Source organism: Tetrahymena thermophila (assembly GCF_000189635.1).
Source record: "Tetrahymena thermophila SB210 genomic scaffold scf_8254664, whole genome shotgun sequence".
In the NCBI taxonomy this organism is placed as follows: Eukaryota; Ciliophora; class Oligohymenophorea; order Hymenostomatida; family Tetrahymenidae; genus Tetrahymena; species Tetrahymena thermophila.
Window position 1 is genome coordinate 216345 of NW_002476431.1, and position 17751 is coordinate 234095.

The 17751-nt window shown below is 23.2% G+C and overlaps 4 protein-coding genes across 4 annotated transcripts; 3 read left to right on the forward strand and 1 right to left on the reverse strand. All coding sequences in view use genetic code 6, as the record gives it.

Moving 5' to 3' along the window:
* Nucleotides 1–278: 278 nt before the first annotated feature.
* On the forward strand, nucleotides 279–2926 carry TTHERM_00522380 (asparagine synthase; the record flags this gene model as incomplete). The annotated part of the gene is made up of 5 exons (XM_001014416.2): nucleotides 279–1861; nucleotides 2013–2323; nucleotides 2382–2471; nucleotides 2531–2741; nucleotides 2794–2926. 5 exons carry the CDS (start codon nucleotides 279–281, stop codon nucleotides 2924–2926), a joined length of 2328 nt encoding a protein of 775 aa, XP_001014416.2.
* Nucleotides 2927–3493: 567 nt separating this feature from the next.
* On the forward strand, nucleotides 3494–8907 carry TTHERM_00522390 (hypothetical protein; the record flags this gene model as incomplete). Its single annotated transcript, XM_001014417.2, has 3 exons — nucleotides 3494–3679; nucleotides 3747–6573; nucleotides 6659–8907. The coding sequence occupies 3 exons, from the start codon at nucleotides 3494–3496 to the stop codon at nucleotides 8905–8907; spliced, it is 5262 nt and encodes a 1753-aa protein (XP_001014417.2).
* Nucleotides 8908–9526: 619 nt separating this feature from the next.
* On the forward strand, nucleotides 9527–12258 carry TTHERM_00522400 (tetratricopeptide repeat protein; the record flags this gene model as incomplete). Its single annotated transcript, XM_001014418.2, has 2 exons — nucleotides 9527–10333; nucleotides 10414–12258. 2 exons carry the CDS (start codon nucleotides 9527–9529, stop codon nucleotides 12256–12258), a joined length of 2652 nt encoding a protein of 883 aa, XP_001014418.2.
* Nucleotides 12259–12547: 289 nt separating this feature from the next.
* Nucleotides 12548–16842, reverse strand: TTHERM_00522410 (hypothetical protein; the record flags this gene model as incomplete). Its single annotated transcript, XM_001014419.2, has 3 exons — nucleotides 12548–15383; nucleotides 15572–15982; nucleotides 16034–16842. The coding sequence occupies 3 exons, from the start codon at nucleotides 16840–16842 to the stop codon at nucleotides 12548–12550; spliced, it is 4056 nt and encodes a 1351-aa protein (XP_001014419.2).
* Nucleotides 16843–17751: the final 909 nt, after the last annotated feature.

The following is a 17751-nucleotide window of genomic DNA, read 5'->3' on the forward strand; positions in this document are numbered from 1 at the left end:
AAAATATTTCATATATTTAAAAATAATATTTATCAAAGTTTATTATTTATTTTCATGACTACATCCTAAAAAACAAAAAAGAAAATAAAATATTTTATAATAATATTTGAATGAGTTTTTAGTCATTTTTCTTAAAATTAAATCCTCTCCTGATAATTCTAGCCACTATATTACTTTATGTTGATAGATTTTAAAAGAAAATTTACTTAATAAAAACCAAGAAATAATTAAGATTTTACTCCTTATTAAAAAATTAATATAAGACTGATATAATAAATATGTGTGGAATTTGTTTTTGCATAAAAGGAATAAGTATTGAATCTCATTAATGCAATTTTAATATTTTTGAGAGATACGCTTAGAATCCTTATGTAGAATAAAATGAAGAATTAAAAAATAAGTATCTTAATACAAAGTTTGATTTTATAGAAAATATAAGAAAAAATTTATTGTTTGTAAATGATTTTTCAATACAAGATATTTAGAAGTCTATAGGTCCTAGAGGTCCAAATGCTTTTAGCTACAGATAATTTTAACTTAATAGCAATTAATCAGAGCTTTAATGTAGCACAAATTTAACAAATATCTCAAAAAATATATTTGATACCCTAAAACCAGCTGTTGATGATGAAAAAAAAGATAGTGTCTTGGCTTCAAAAGAGGAAGTAGAAATAGTAAATTAAGAAATAACAGATTAATCAATAGAAGAAAGCAAAGAGAATTGCTTCAAAGAAATGACTTTTTGTAATAGTTTACTTCATTTGAGAGGAGATTCTGATCATTTAAATATTCAACCTTTTGTAAATAAGGGCAAGTAATCTGTCTTTATATACAATGGTGAATTGTTTGTTGAAACTTTGGATAATACCATAAAAGATGATTTTAACCCTTTCACAAACGATACAGAATAAATTTATTCAAAATTGAATAATTTATGTGATTAAGAATTAAAAAATTTGTCTAAAAAGCTTGATTAAAATGCTACTTCTAAAGATTAAAATTGCATAAATGATTAAGAGGAGACTCTAGAAAAAAAAATTACTTCTGTACTTTCTAACTTACAAGGAGATTATGCTTTTGTTTATTACAATCATGAGCTTAAGAAATTGTTTGTAGCAAAAGACCCTTTTGGAAAAAGATCCCTTTTATTAGGTTTTTCAAAAAATGGTTTTGTATTTAGCTCATGCTCAATAAATGTAGATGAAGGTAAATTAGTCTAAGAAGATGATGGAGATGATGGAGAAGAAGGTACAACTGCAACAGCTGAAACTATAGCTGAAGAAATTGTTGATAAAAAGATAGAAGATTCTTCTACTTCCAGTGAAGCAAAACTCTAAAAAGATATTAGATATAATATGAAAGATCCAGAACAAAGATTATTATTCTTAGAAAAAAAATATTTGCATGATTATTTTGTTGCGAAAGAAAAGGAATGGATAGAGGTACCATAAAATACTTTAATTGTTATTGATATGAATGATAGTAATAAATTTATATGGGATTCTTATCTAATTAACGATAAGCTTTATAATATTAAATACAACTGGAATTCCTAAACAGCCCCAATTATGGTAGCACCTTAAGAAACAATAAAAATTGTATTGAATGCTCTTAAACAAAGTGTTTAGGATCATATTTAAAATATTATTGAATTTAAAAATTATTTCAAACAGCCTAATGAAATTCCATCTTAAAAACTTTATGAAAAAGATGAATCTGACTAGCCAATTTTATATTAAACAACATAATTTAATTATGATGCTTAACAAACTAATTCAAAAGTATCTGTTCTTTTTTCAGGTGGATTAGACTCTACATTATTAACTCTATTTTTAGATTAGTTACTCCCTATCAACGAAAGGTATAATATCCATTTTAAAATTGCTTATGCTTTTATTTTTTTTTATTTTACAAGTCTAAATTGTTAATTATTTATTTTACAACTACTCTATTTAATAAATACTTTATTAAATTATTTTAATTAAATATGTTTAATAATTTTTTTAATAAAGCATTGATCTATTTAATCTCAGCTTTAAAAGTGATGCTTCTGATAGATTGACAGCTTTAAATGCTTTAGAAGAACTATAAATCATTAATCCAAATAGAAAATATAACTTGATTTTGATAGACAAAACTGTTGAAGACTTGAGCTTAAATGAGAAACCTTTACTAAAATTAATTTATCCCAGAATAACTCACATGGATTTCAATATTGCATTAGTACTTCACTTAGCTACTAAGGGTTAAGGTTATCTTCATACTGATACATTAGAAAAAAAAAATATTACTTCTGGAGCTAAAGTAGTTCTTAGCGGTTTGGGTATATTACTTTATATGAAAATGTAATAATTGTTATAATTTTTATTCATTTAACAAAGGTGCTGATGAAATATTTGGAGGGTATTCACGTTATCGTGTGGCATTTTAAAGAAATGGCTATAAGGATTTAGTTTAGGAAATGAAATTTGGTATTTTATTTATCTTTTAAAAAGAAATATTTTTTAATTTATTTTGGTTTTCTTGAAAGATTTATAAAGGTTATGGATAAGAAATCTTGGTAGAGATGACAGAGCAATATCACAAAATGGCAGGGAAGTTAGATTCCCTTTTTTAAATTAAAATTTAATTTAAGAAGTGTGTGAAAAGACAGATTTCAGCTATTTTACTAATTTTAATCTACCAAGAGGTTCTGGAGACAAAATTCTATTAAGATAAGTTGCAAAAAGTCTAGGATTAATGTAAAATATTTGTTATCAACTATTAAAAACTAGTTTAAATTATATTCAAAAGCGCTACTTCAGGTTTCAGGAAGAAAGCAATACAATTTGGAACAGGAATAGCTAAATAATCAAATATAAGAACATTTGGTAGCAACAGAAAAGCAAAAGGCTCATTTAAATATGGAATCAAAGATAAAAAATGATAGTTTTTTGTAAATGTATTTCTTGTTTAGTATCCAATAAAATAAAATTATTATTTGGCAATTCAAATTACTGATATTATTTATTTATTGTTTAGTTAAAAACATTGATAAAAAAATGTTAATTTGATTTATAAATATCTATTAGATATGAAAGAAAATATGAGGACCTAAAATTTAAAAAGTCAGTTAAGAGCATTATTAATTTAAAATTAAAACATAACTCGCTCAATATCGTTTGTGATTTAATACTAATGTGATTTGTAACTCAATCAATCAATAAATAAATCGTATTTATATGTTTATAGTAAATTATTATGAATAGAAAATAAATAGTAAATTCAAAGGTTTTTATAAAAATCATAAAGATATTGAAAATTAAATGATCAAACAAATCTCCTTTATAAAAAATTCATTAAAAAAAATTTAAACTAAATTTGAAAAGAAAATTTTAAATTGATATATAAAGAATACAAAGACAACTCTTATTTAAATAATACAGCTAGCAAGCAAGATTCAATATACTCTCATTCAGCACAAAACCAAAGTCATCAAAAGACTCTATTAGGGATGAGTAAAACATCAGTCAATAATGAAAATGAATTTCTTTAATAAGATAACGCTCCTTCTGTTAAAGGATTAAATGGAAGTTCAAAAAAGCTGCATAATCATTTATATTAATCTGCTTAATTTGATTCTATATCTTCAACACAGATGAATAGGAGTACTATTGTGAGTTCAACCTCTTAAACTCATGTATGAAATAATTATTGTTAAATTATTAAATTAATTAATTCTAAAAATAAAATTATTTTTTTAATAGATTTCAAATAAAGCCTTTTAAGAAAGATTAAATAAAAGTGGAATTTATATCAAGAATGGAACTTTAGTTAATATTAATGATATAGAATTAGATGGATAGCAAAATATAGAAAAGGATGTAAAAATAAGAGATCTAGAAGAAAAAGAAACTTTGCTCAAGAAGTAGCTTAGAGAAGTTCAAGCAAAATTAGAAAAAGATTTAGCCATTTTAAATTAGAAATTAGAATTTGCTGAGTTCGAACTAAAAGAAGCAAAGCAAAAAATAAAAGATAATGATGAATTCTTTCGTCTTTTTGAAATAAATGATTTAAGATACTAATAGCATCCTATATATAAATAAAAATTTGCATAGCTAAATGAAATGCACAATCAAGAAATTGCTATTAAGCAAAGAGAAATAGAAAATCTAAGATCCCTTTTGCGCTAATATAATGAACCTACACTACAGAGCAATGAGTCCTTTAATTCTATGGTATTTTCATAAAAAAAGTAGTTGAAAACTAATGTTAATGCTTCAGCTTCAAAAGATTGTTAATTTGAGTATATTGAAGAGTTAGGAAACGAAAATAACCAAACTCCTCCTAAAAACATGCGAATCAAAGAAGAAAGTGAAGAAGGAGAGGAGTAGGTTAAAAGGAATCGTAATCTTAAAGGCAATTCAAATTAAAACCAAGAAGTACTTCAATTGAATGAGTAAGCAGAATAATACTAGAAAAGAATCAGTTAACTAGAAAGCTAATTGCATTAATATTAAGAATAAATTTTAGAGTATTAAAAAAATTAAGTAATTATTGAAGACTTAAAAGATCAATGCAGTCGTCTTAAAGCTGAATTAGAAGAATCTACTAATGAGTATAAAAAGAGCAAATAAATAACTGAACAAAAATTTCTTGATCAAATTAAGCAAAAAGATGAAAAATTAAGTTTCTTGGAAAAAGAGATTTCATCTTAATAATAATTAATTTAATAATAAAATTTAAAGATTTAAGAATATTAGACTCTCTAAGTTAATATCGAAAAAAATTAACAAGATCAACTAGAGATAGCTAAAAACCAATAAGCTAAATACCTTTAGGATTAATATGAAGCGTTTGTACAAGAAAGAGAATAAGCCATTTAGGAGTATTATGAGTAAGAATATTTGAATAAATTAGAATTCTATGAGAAGAAGCATGCTGAAATATTGGAAGAAAATTAGAGAAATTATGAATAGTAGCTGATTGAAAAAGAAGAATCTGTTTTAAATTAGGTGCAATAAAGGGAGTAGTGCTTAATCGAAAATATGTAAATGAAGCAATTATAATTCGAATAGAAAATAACCTCATATGAACTTTAGTTATAAACAAAATAATAAGAAGTTATAACTTAGAATCATGCATAGTAGGCTTATGAATAAAAAATATAAGACTAATAGAAAATGATAGACCAACTCTCTGAAAAAATTGAAAAATACTCAGAAGAGTATGATTAAATTAAAAATAACTATGAAGGATAAAACGAAAAGCTTGAAAAAATGACAAATTAAAAAGTAGATCTTCAAAGAGAATGTGAACAGTAACATAAGTTAATAAATTAATTAGAATTAGAAATATAATAATCAACTGAAAAAGTTCAAAAGCAATACTAGTAATAAATATTTGATTTAGAAGCTATCAACTAAACATATTAAATTTAAATTAAAGAACTTGAGTAAAAAATTAACATTTTAAATAATAAGACAAGTTCTTATGAATAGTTGTAGCCATGCAACTCTCAAAACACATCTGAATCTAAAAAAAAATCAAAAAAATAAAAATTGTAACCAGGATAAATTTTAAATTTAGGAATTCCTAAAAATGATGATAAATTGGAATAGGCATAGTAATTATAAGACGCTGGATGTGAAGATGAAACTGAAGATGAAAAAAATGCTCATGGGAATAATCAAAAAAATATAAGTTCGAGCTAATTTGTAGAAATCTATTCAAATTCTGATAAGAGTAATACAAGCATCTTTTCACCAACTAGCATAAGTTACAACCTTGGAAAAGTTAACAACAATACACAATAGTAAACTAAGCTTATATAGCAACTTCAGAATCAACTGTAGTAACAGTAGTCACTTTTTATTAGTGAATAACAAAAAATAAAGTAAGAAACAAATTAACTATAGACACATATAAAATAACTAGAGTAACTTTTGTTAGAAAATAGAGATGCCTATTACAAAGAAAGAAATGTTTTAGAAAATACAATTTCTAAGCTTAAAATAGAGAATTAAACTATCTAAAACTAAAAGTAATAAGAATAGTAAAATACTGAGATTATAGAAACAAAGAAGCAGTTATAGGAGATGGCACTTAGATATAACTAATTGGAGGAAAACAAAAAGAGTATTTAAAGCCGCCTTGATAAAATGATCGAATAACAATCAAAGTAAATAGAATCGGAATCTACAAGTAACTAAATACTGCTTTAAGAGAAGAATAATGAAATTAATGAATATCGTATTAGAATTGAAGTTCTTTAAAATTAACTTAAAGAGTAAGATAGCCTGATTAAAAAGACTCAAAACACTATTTCAATTTTAGAGATTGAGAAAAACGAATTAGTTTAGCAAGTTAATTTCCTAGAAAACCAAAACTAATAAGAATAAGATTAAATTACTTAGCAGTATGAAAGCGAAATTTAGCAGTTATCTGACTAATTGCACAATTAAATTTCTGAATTTGCTGAAGAAAGGCAAAGATTTTTAGATACGATTGAATCTTTGCAGTAATCTATCCATTTCTAAAATGAAAAGAACCAAGAACTCATAGAATAGTGCTAATAGATAGAATAAGAAGAAAGTAAACATATTTTATTTTTGAAAATTTATTTATTATTTATCTTTTTTATTTATTTCTTATTCATGTATTTATTTGTTTTATGTAGATAATTTCGACATGCAGCAGTAAATTATAGTCAACTTAGAAGAAAAAATAAAGATGCAATAGAACTGCTTAGAAGAAAGAGAAAGTTTATTTTCTTAGCAGATGCAAAAAAAAGAAAAAAATATTTCAGATTTATTGAATTAAATTCATATACTTGAAATGAATAGAAAAGAAATGATGGAACAGATAGAAATAGAATAAGAAAAATTCTTAGAATAAATTTAAAATTAAAGACAAAGTTAAATTTCATAGAGCTAAAGCGATTAGTTAACCCAAAAGTAAATTATTTTAGCTTTATAGTAAGAAAGAGAATATCTATAAAAAAAAATTGAAATACTTGAATCTTAAAAAGAATCACTAAAAAATGAGTTGGTTGAGGCTAATTAAAAGCTTGATAGCTCTTAAAATTAAAATGAAAATGTAAAAAATGCTTCACCTGCTAAGAATTTTGGTTTTGTTTCATTTAAGGGTGGGTCAAATTATGCCTCCTTTGCACTTTAATAATAGTAGTAGTAATAATAAGGAGGTGCAAATATATCTCCTAGCACTTAAAATTAGCATAGAAAAGGAAACAGCTTACATTAGTTAAATATTTGTAGTAATAACTAACTATGCAATGCTAGCCAATCTCAAATTATTTAATAAGGATGCTCATCAAGCAATAACTTAAACAATCTTTAATATGATAATGGATAGTACTTGAACACAAGCTAGTTTGGAGGATTTTAATCTACTTCTAACTACATGTCTAATAGTGTAGTTGGCCATAATGGTCTTTCATAATAGTAATAATAAATAGCACACATACAAATCAACTAGAATGGTATTGTTCCTACATCAAACTCTATGGCATAAAGTAGCATTTTTAGCTGTGGCTAAAGTTTTATATAAAATAACAACCATATTATTTTTGGAAGCGTAAACCATAGCAGCTTATATGGGTTATCATAAGCACAGATGCTGGAGATAATTGAAAGGGCATACATGGAAAGACTGTAATAGCAGTAAGTTTACTATGAATAGAAAATTAGAAAAGAAAGAGATGAAAATACCAAGCGATCAAAAGAGCCTACATTGATTGCAGAAAAAAAGAAACTCTAGATTGAAAATGAAAAATTAACAAAAGAAGTGAGTTAGCTAAGAGCTCACAAACAGCTTGACGATGAATTCAATTAAATAAGAGGACATTAACAATAAATTCTTGAAGATACAGCAAAACTATGCTTAGAAAAATCACGCAGCAAAAATAGACCTACAAAAGAAAATATATCTAAGACAGAGTTTGAAAAACCTAAAACAAAGACAACTACCAGTTAGAGCAAATGCTTTGATTTGAGCTTAAATAAATAAAATTAAGAAGACACTATCAACTCAAGTTATTTATCTATAGGCAAGTCTAAAGAAACAACAAACAGTTTTGGTTCAAATCAAATTTTAACTGAAGGAGATTATAAGAAAAATAAGTCTTCTTTAAATTAAACTTTGCAGTCAATATAATCAGGAATTCAATAAATAGGATCAATCAACAACTAATAAAAGTTAACTAGTCTCCCATCAAAATAAAATACTGAAGCTGGTACAATTACAAGTATCTAGCGTCATTAAAGAGGAAAAAATTCAATTTCAAGCTAAAATTCTTAAAATTAAGTGACAAATTCTTCAATTAATAACTAAAATATATCTCCTAATTAAGCAAATTTAGCATCTATTACCTCATCATAAGCATCTAATAGTAGTTCAAAGTAATCATCATTGCAACAATCTTTATTGTTAAGCTAGTAAAATCCTAAATCTCCTCTTTAACAGAGTATTTACGCTTCAGCAAACAATAACTTCACAAAAGCCTATGGATCTAAAGAGAGTACTTTAATTAGCATAAATAGTAACAGTGAAATTTATAGATCTAACATATTTAGTTCAAATAATAATTCTAATTTACTCCTCAAAAATAGCAATATAAGCGACAGTCTTGCTAAAAATATATCTAACCTTAGTAGCTATTAAGTAAATGCTAAATTAGTTTAATCCCCCACTAATATCTTATCTGCACAGCCAAATAGGGATTTAACTCCAACAACTATTTTAAAGAAATCTTATATTAACTTTGATGATAATAATACTTCATAACTGTCTTCTTTTAATGTGGGCTCTTCTAGTAACAGTCAGCTTAATCAAAGGGTAAAAAGAAGTATTACTGAATAAAAATTGCTTAATTTCTCAAAGCTAAATCTAACCAATCAAAAATATTGATTGACTGACTGACTGACTGATTGATTTATAAAATTAATTAAAATAATATTTGCAAATTTGAATAAATTTTATATTTATAATATATGAAGAAGTACTTTTATTTGTATGTGTAAGAGGAATATTTACATTATCTTTATATAATTATTTTAGAAATCTTCTTAACTTAATTATTTTAAGACAATCTAATTAAATGTAATTTAATCTAAGTAGAAATTTAATTTATCTTATGAAATTTTAAAATTGAAAATCGCTTTTTTATATCGTATTAAGAATAAAATTTTTTAATTTATTGCTAAATTTTTAAGTTAAAATAGTTTTTATTTTATGTAATAAAATAGTTTATTAGCTAATTTGTTAATTATTCTATAAATTTTAGAAAAATATGGGAATTACAATTTATTACATTTTAGATAGAGTGTTTAAATTTTAAACTATTTCTGACTAAAGATGATAAGTTTTGCGCCAACCACTTTAAATAAAAATTTTTGATTTAATTAAAAAAATAAATATCTAAATTTAACAAACAACTATTTTTAAATAAATACTTCTATCAATATATTATTAAAAATCAAAAGAAAAGGTTCATTTGTAAAATCTGTAGGATTATAAAAAAACTATAATGAGAACAACTTAGAAAATAAAAGAATAAGATACTATACTGAATTTAAAAAATTAACTGAAAAATAATGGATTAAATAGATTGTAGAAATCCGAAATTTTGAATAACATAGGATCATAATATTATAATTAGACTTAATATAAAAAATCAATAGAATATTATTTATAAGTTTTAAGATTATTGCCAGGGGAAAAGCAATTGAATACCCAAGAATAGGAACAAAAATTAATAGCATATAGGTATATAAGTGAAAATTACAGGAAGTTACATAAATACAAAAAAGGACTAGAGTACTGCGAAAATCATTAAGAATTAAGTGAATTATTTAAAAATGAATTAGAAATCTAAAGATCTTATTGCAGTTTTGGATAAATATATATGGACTAGGCTGAATATTGTTTAGAAAAAAACAGATGTATATCTGAAAATTTTGAAAAAACAATAGATTTATCAATAGGTTATTTTGTCAAAAGCTAAACATAAATAAAAAAGTTAATTGATGCAAATGCCAAAAAAAATTACAATGCACTTAATACATAGAATAATTTTTCTTTATATGACTTAAAGTAAAAATATGCAGAGAGTTTACTTAATTAAGCAGGTGCTTTATTTGTAAAAGGAAAGTGGGATAGTATTTATTACGACGAATCTATAAATAAACTAAAAGAAACATTAAAAGAGGCTGATTAAATTTAAGATGCAATTATTAAAGGAAAGTGCTACAATACTTTAGGTTTAATTTATTTATAAAAGAAGGAATATGAAAAAGCAATAAAATAGTTTATAAAAGATGCAGATATATGTCGCGTAATTAAATTTATTTATTTATTTATCTAAAGAGCATTTGAATTATTTGAAATTAACTATTTTTCAATTTTATTTAATAGCAATAAAATGATGTGTCTGGTTTAATTGATGATTATATGAATTTAGGAATAGTTAATTAGTGTTTAATAAAATATGAAGAAGCATAAACATATTACAAAAAAGCTTTAAATTTATCAAAAGAAAATTAATTTGATTAAAAAAAATAAGAACTTAATGAGAAATTAGATGATTTAAAAAAAGAAGAAGAGTTAAGAAAGGAATGTGCAGAAATCGAAAAAAAATTAAAAAGGGAAACCAATTCCAGTAGGAATGAAAACTATTAATAAAAATAAATGGAATATATCGATATACTTTTAAATTTAGAAGAATATCAAAAAATTATCGATTATACTTCTTCTGTTCTATAAAGAGATTAAAATAATATAAAAATGTTAGTCAACAAAGCAATTGCAGAAGAAAAACTCAAAAAGTTTTTAGAATCTAAGATTTCATATGAAAAAGCTATTTTGTTTTATCGAAAGGTTGATAAATAAACAGCTGATTATGCAAACTGCTTAATTGAGTATGCAAATGTACTTGATGAACTTAAGAGTTAAGTAGATTTAATTGTATAAAATTATTAAGAAGCTTATTAGATAGCTCTTAAATTAGAAGATATTTACATATAAAAGGTAGTTCTTGAAAATTTAGATATCCTTTATGAAGCAAAAAAAATGAAAAAATAAAGAATTTAAAATAAAAAACTCATCCACAAATTAATAAAATAACACCCAGAATTAAAAGAAGAAGATCAATCTTAAAGTTAAGATTCATCAGATTCTGAATCTTTAGACTGCAACCAGGATGAAGATAATGATAATGATGAGATTATTTTAAGCTAAAAAAATGTTTATAGAAATAATTCAATAAAAATGAAAAATTCTTCAACTCAAAGATAAATGGAAAAGCCTAATTAAAAAATAAATAAATCGAATGAGAATAAATAGTATAACGAAATGGAGGTTGAAGATGATTATGAAAATTAAAATATTTCATTAAGAAAAAAGAAAAACTTTTCAAAGATATTGGAAGATGTTAGCGATGGTATTTATTCAGAAGAAGAAGACATTAGTAAATAGCAAGAGGAGTTAAAAAATTCATAAACAAATATTAAAATAAATAAAAATTTTTTTAAATAAGGAAATAGTTCTGAAGATAAAATTAACAAAAATTAGGGAAAATAATATTAATTAGATTAAAATTCGTCTTCTATAAAAAATAGTAATAACTAGGTAGGTACGAATCATAAATTTGATAATATAAAATAAGATATATTAGAGAGATATAATAAGAAGTGCTAGAAATATTTTGTTTCAAAAGATGATAACATACTCAAAATACTAGAATAAACAAACGACTTGAACTTAAAAAAGTAGTATTATACTGATATTAAACTATCACCCTTTTTTAAAACAATAAGAAATATAGAAAATTTATAAATTCTTGATTTATCTTACAATTTGCTAACAAATATTTCTTTAAAATAGTTAAATTTTTCAAAATATAATAAAAATCTGACAAAGTTAAATTTGGCTTACAATTTCTTTTTTTATGATGAAAAATTTAATTAAATACTCTACTAATGCTAAGATCTTTAAAATTTGACAAGCTTAAATATATCTGGGTTAAGAATATAGCCAAGCTATTATGAATAGATTTGGAACTAAATTATTGAAATTAAAACACTCAAAATCTTTAAATTCAAAAATTCTGAATTAAATGGAATACCAAAGTTTCTTTAAAGTAAATTGGAATAAAGCTAAATAGAAGCTTTGATCCTCAAAAATAATAATATAGATCCTGAGAGTATGGATTCTTTGACTCTAACAGAGCAATTTAGAGAGGGTTTTAAATTATTTTTTTGATGAAAAATAAATAATAATAATTTAAATATAATTAATAAACTTAATATAATCCTATGTTGATATATTTGTAATAATCTGCTTAATATTTTGATCTAAAATTTTATTTTAATAAAAAAGACATTAAAAATTAATTAAATTCCATCTAAAAAATAGAAGACCAATTAGAATTTTATAATAAACAAAAATTTTAATGTAATAAATTTATATTAATTTTAATATTTATTTTTGTTAATTCGTATTTAATTACTTCAAAATTATGTTATGTTATGTTTGTTGTTTTTTTTCAATATCAAATATGGACGGCAGCTATTCTACTTTCATTTGGACCTTATTCATGAACTTCTAGTACATATTTGCGAAATGAAAGAAAAGTTTTTAGTTTTAGCTAATTCATATAACGGATTAGAGTATTGCGCTTAAGAACTTTCATGTAATGGTATTACTTTAAAGCATAAAATACTTTTTAAGCTAAGTTGTATTAAATCATTCCATGAATATTTTGTAGTGTATGAACTACTTTTTACACTCTTTTCTTTTTAATTTCAGCATATTACTTCAGTATGCTAAAAACTATTTTTGTTGTCTGGAAATTTCTACGCAATTAATATATTTCTATTCTTCTTTGCAGAAGCATATTTACTAAAAATGCCTTCAAGACATTATAGTTGAGATTATGATTATAAATTCTAGCTATTTTTTATAAGATATCTCCTTTTTAGCTTCTTTATCTAATTTTATCAAAGCATACCCTTTTAATAGCAATGCTTAAATGGTTGTTTATTGTCTATATGGCTGGTTTACTTAATTTATTTTTAATAGTAACTCTTTTCCACTTTCTAAGAAAAACAGCCTTTGTTAAAACATTGTGATTTGCTTTTGCTATTTTACTTTTAGTTTATAACGTATAATTCTTTTTAAGTTATTAAAATGCATATTATTTTAATTTAATTGAGCGAAGAGCAACTCCATTGTAAGTTTAATTGTTTTCTATTTTTTCTCTTTGAATATATCTTATCCATTAGCGAAGTGACTTTACAAGAACATTAAAAGAATAATGTCTAAATGCTAAGTTGCTTTGTCTTATTTTATACTTTTCTTCATCACAAGTAATTTTCCATGAATTAAAATATCCTTTTTTAATTCTGTTAATATTAAAAAGTTCAGCTGTTTGTTTACACTTTTTCATATATGTTTTATTCAAACGATAGCTATGAAGCTCTATAAATGCTTATCTAAGCATTTTTTAATTTGTATTCTCTCTAAATTCTCTTATCTTAGTATTTATAAATCTCTTTCTGATGTAATAATCTTTCCAAATGAGCATAGATAGCTTTTTTAATCTTAGAGTTTTTTTCTTCTCAAATTTCTTTTTGAAAATTCTCTGGTTCATCTAAATATCAACGTTTCTTTTTAAATACTAAAAGCACTTTTATAACTTTTAAAGTTAAAGAGATTAAAATTATTTTAGGGCCAATTTCCTCTAGTTTTCTCTGAATGATTAATATTATTTTAATATATAAAAGCATTTATGGTAAAGTTTAGTTATGTAGTATTTAAAGCAATGCTTTCTGTGGTAAGAATAATTTTTAGCTACTTTAAATTTTTTGACAACTCTTTTAAATGAAATAGCTTTTGCCAAAAGATTAGACATGATTTCTAATCCTTTCTTCCTTTTAGATTCTTACTTAAAATACTACAAAGATTCAAAAATCTTTTTATAAGTATTTTATATATAGTGATTTATAGCAAAAGCATCTGTATTTATTTTCTAATTCTTTTAATCTACCTATCTTCTTAAAGCTCTCATAACTAAATTAAAAGCTACTCTTTTTTCTAAAAACTACTGCATTTTATCAGTCTATTCTCTAAATCTTTTTTCTTGATATACTTCGCACCACTAATAAAAGTAACTGAATTCCATCTTCTTTTTAGTATTATTTTATATAATAGCTATTTTATTATTTTCTTTGGCTAAAACCTTAGTTAATCTCCTCCAGTATTTAATAACTTTCGATATTTATACACATTACTTAAATGAAATGTGTTCCTCTAATTTTAGTTGATCTCTCTTTTTTCTTTATATGTAGTATTACCATTCTACCAAAATATTTTGCAATTATCTATATTAAATAGCTTCTCTATTAGATTGAATTATCCTCTTTATTATATTTTTTTTCTCAGCATATTAAGTTAAGATTTAAAATGCTTTTCTTTGAGTTTTTAGATTATTTTTCATCCTATACTGCTTTATGAAATTAATAAAATCCAGTTGTCCTTTGGCTCCTTCTTTTAATATGCGTAATAGCATCATTTTCCTCCATTTTTACTAGTTTAACTACACTTTTAATGATAATTCATTTAAATTCTTTCTTTTAGAAACATGGCTTCCCCAAGCCTCTAACATTTTTTTTGCCTTCTTCGATAAAGCATATCTGAGAAGACTCATCTTATACATATTCTTTTCATCTTTCAATCTTAAAAAGAATTTCCAAACACTCCATCCTAGTTTTTAAATCCTATAATTTCTCTTTTACTTAGTAAAATTTATAATTTCTCTTTATTTCTTTTTTTTAATAGCATACTCTTTTAGAATGAAAAACATTTTATAAGACTTATTAATGATTGATTGTATCAAATTACTGTTTATTCTTTCTTCCTAAATTTTAAGATATCTCCAAAGATGAAAGGCACTTTCTTATAATTTACTTTATTTTTTTTGCTAAATAAACTTTCCAATTTTACTTCTTATCCATTTTTTCTTTAAAAGCTAAAAGAATTTAGAATATTATTTAGTTTGTTTGAATAATTAAGCATTTAATTTTTAATACCTAGGTAATTTATTTTAATTTGATCTAAAAGCCCAAGAACTGAAAGTTTTTTGAATTAGCCTAAAATTCAGTTTCATTATATTTTATTTTATGATTATCTTTTTTTGTTTTTATTTTTTTGAATAGCTAATTAACTCTTAAAACGTAGAACTTAGCTTTTTGTATTAATATCTTTCTAATACCTTTTTTTGAATTAAATAGTTTTGCTACATTTAGGACTTCATAAATTAGAAAATTGACTATCTATCTCTTTATATTTTTCTTAACTCAATTTAAGCTTCTACATCTCTTAAAAACCTAAAAATTTATTTTAAAAACTAAATAAAATATCTTTCAAGTAACAATTGTTAATTAAAAAAGAGGAGGGATATTCATTCAATTTATATTAATTGATAATTTCTAAATAATATTAAATTGTTTTATTTAAAATCATTATTAAAGTTTTTAACCCAGCTCTTTAAAATAAAAATAAAAAAATAATTTACTTTTTTTTTTGCAATAGAATTTTGAAAGTTTTGAAGTAAAGTCTTTACAGCATTTTTTCACTATGCCTATAAGCTTCGAGCTTATTTAGATACTATCTCTGATTTTAATCTAAATATAGTGCCCAGCTTTCAAAATATTTTTTAAGAGTAGTAATCTAATAGTGTTTCATCGAAAGGTAGATAAGCTTTTCCTTTCTTATTTATTTATCACAAACTGACTTAAATGCCTGAAAACTCTTTTCTAAAAGCATGATTTATTTTTTTAACAAATATGCTTCACATTTTTTCTCTCTTGTAACTTTCCTATTCGCATATTAAAACCACTCTAACAAAATTAGTTTTTTTAAACCATTTACTTTTTTATTTGTAAAGTATTGCAATTAATATTTCTTTTTTGATTGCTTAAGATACCTTTTTATAATTAAAAAAATATAAAAAATATTAATAAAAAATCTAATTTACCATGATTGTAATATCTTGAAATATTTAAACATCAAGTTCTTTTCAGAAAATACTCTAACTTGGTAGTTTTTAATTGATGAGTGTATCCATGTATAGAATATCTACTATTTACGTTTTAAATTTTGTTGCTGCTATAAAATTAAAAAACAGCATCTATTAATTTTCCTTTTTTGAGTGATTTCTTTCCATGGCTAAAAAAATGCCTTAAAGATGTAAAATCTCCTTGACTCTAAAGCAGTAGATCTCATGTATTCTACATCTCTTTTAATCTTGGCACTAAGCTTCAGAGAATTAAAATATTTTTTTTTAAGATTCCTTTTATACAAAAGTAAGCATTTTTCATGCATGTTAATTTCTTTTTAAAAGCTATGAATACTATAGTCTTTCATGAGCTAGAAGTATCCCTTTAATATCTTATAATTTTTCTTTTCCATAATAACTTTCTTTATTTTATTTTCTACATAATCTTTTCTCATCAAGTTAAAATATTTAAAAAGTGTCAAGTACTTATTCCTTGCAATGTAGTTTCTCCAACGGTTGATTACTCTCTTAGCTAATTAAATTTTTCTTAATTTTGTGGCTCTTTTTTAGTGCTAAATTAAAACAAATTTCTTCCAGCTTTATAAGTGATACCTTAAAATCCATTACTCATTTAAATCCATTGATTTTATTATTTTTTATATACGTTGTTTTGTATCAACAAAATGCTCTTTCCATCTTGAAAAGATCCTCTTCTTAATCCAAAAACTATTAAATCTATCGAGCTGATCATAAAAAGCTTTTAATTATTCTTCTTGAGATCCGCTCATCTTATTATCTCTTTCCTTATCCTTGCTTACAACTTCAATTTAATCTTATAAACTTAATAATAAAAAGATATAGTTATTATTTATTTCAAATATTTATTTTTAAAAAAAATACAAATTGAAAACTCAAATAAATTAAATTAGATGATTCTTTCATTCATTCATTTATTTATTTGTTTATTGATTGATTGTTTTAATTATTGAACTTTTTCTTTGAATTTTAAAAATAATTATGTGATGTTTATCTTTTATATCTTGTTGTATATGTGATTAGCACTTATCGCATATTTTATTTCACTGAATATAATAATTTGATCAATCTTTTAACCAGTCTATATTTCTTAATTACCTCTAAGTAATATAAAAAATATTATTTTATCAGATAGGATTTTTAATCTAATATTATTGAATTAAAATATTTAATTATTTTGTTTTTAAGCATTTTATAATATTAATTCAAAATGTATGTAGAGCAAAATAGCTCATAATACAATATAACATATAAATTGATGAAAATTATATAAGAATGAAAATAGATTTCTTAATTATTTTAAATTGATCTAAAATATTTTAATTGATTGTAAAACGTTTTGTTCATTCAAATTGTATTAAAATTAAAAAGTTATTTAGAATTTATTTTTTGTTTAATTAACATTTAAAGATTTTTAATATGAGATATTATTAGTAAATCTATTTTAGAAATAATTTTTAGTTGGATATATATGATTTTCTTTAAATATCAATAATTGGAAAACGAGATGCATATAAAGAAATATTGATGTTGATGATAGGCATAATTTATTGAAATTTTAGAATGATTTGCAATTATAAAATTATAATAAAAAAATTTGAAGGTATTGATAATTAAAAATAGCATAGAAAAAAAATAAAAATTAGCCAATTAGTTTTAAT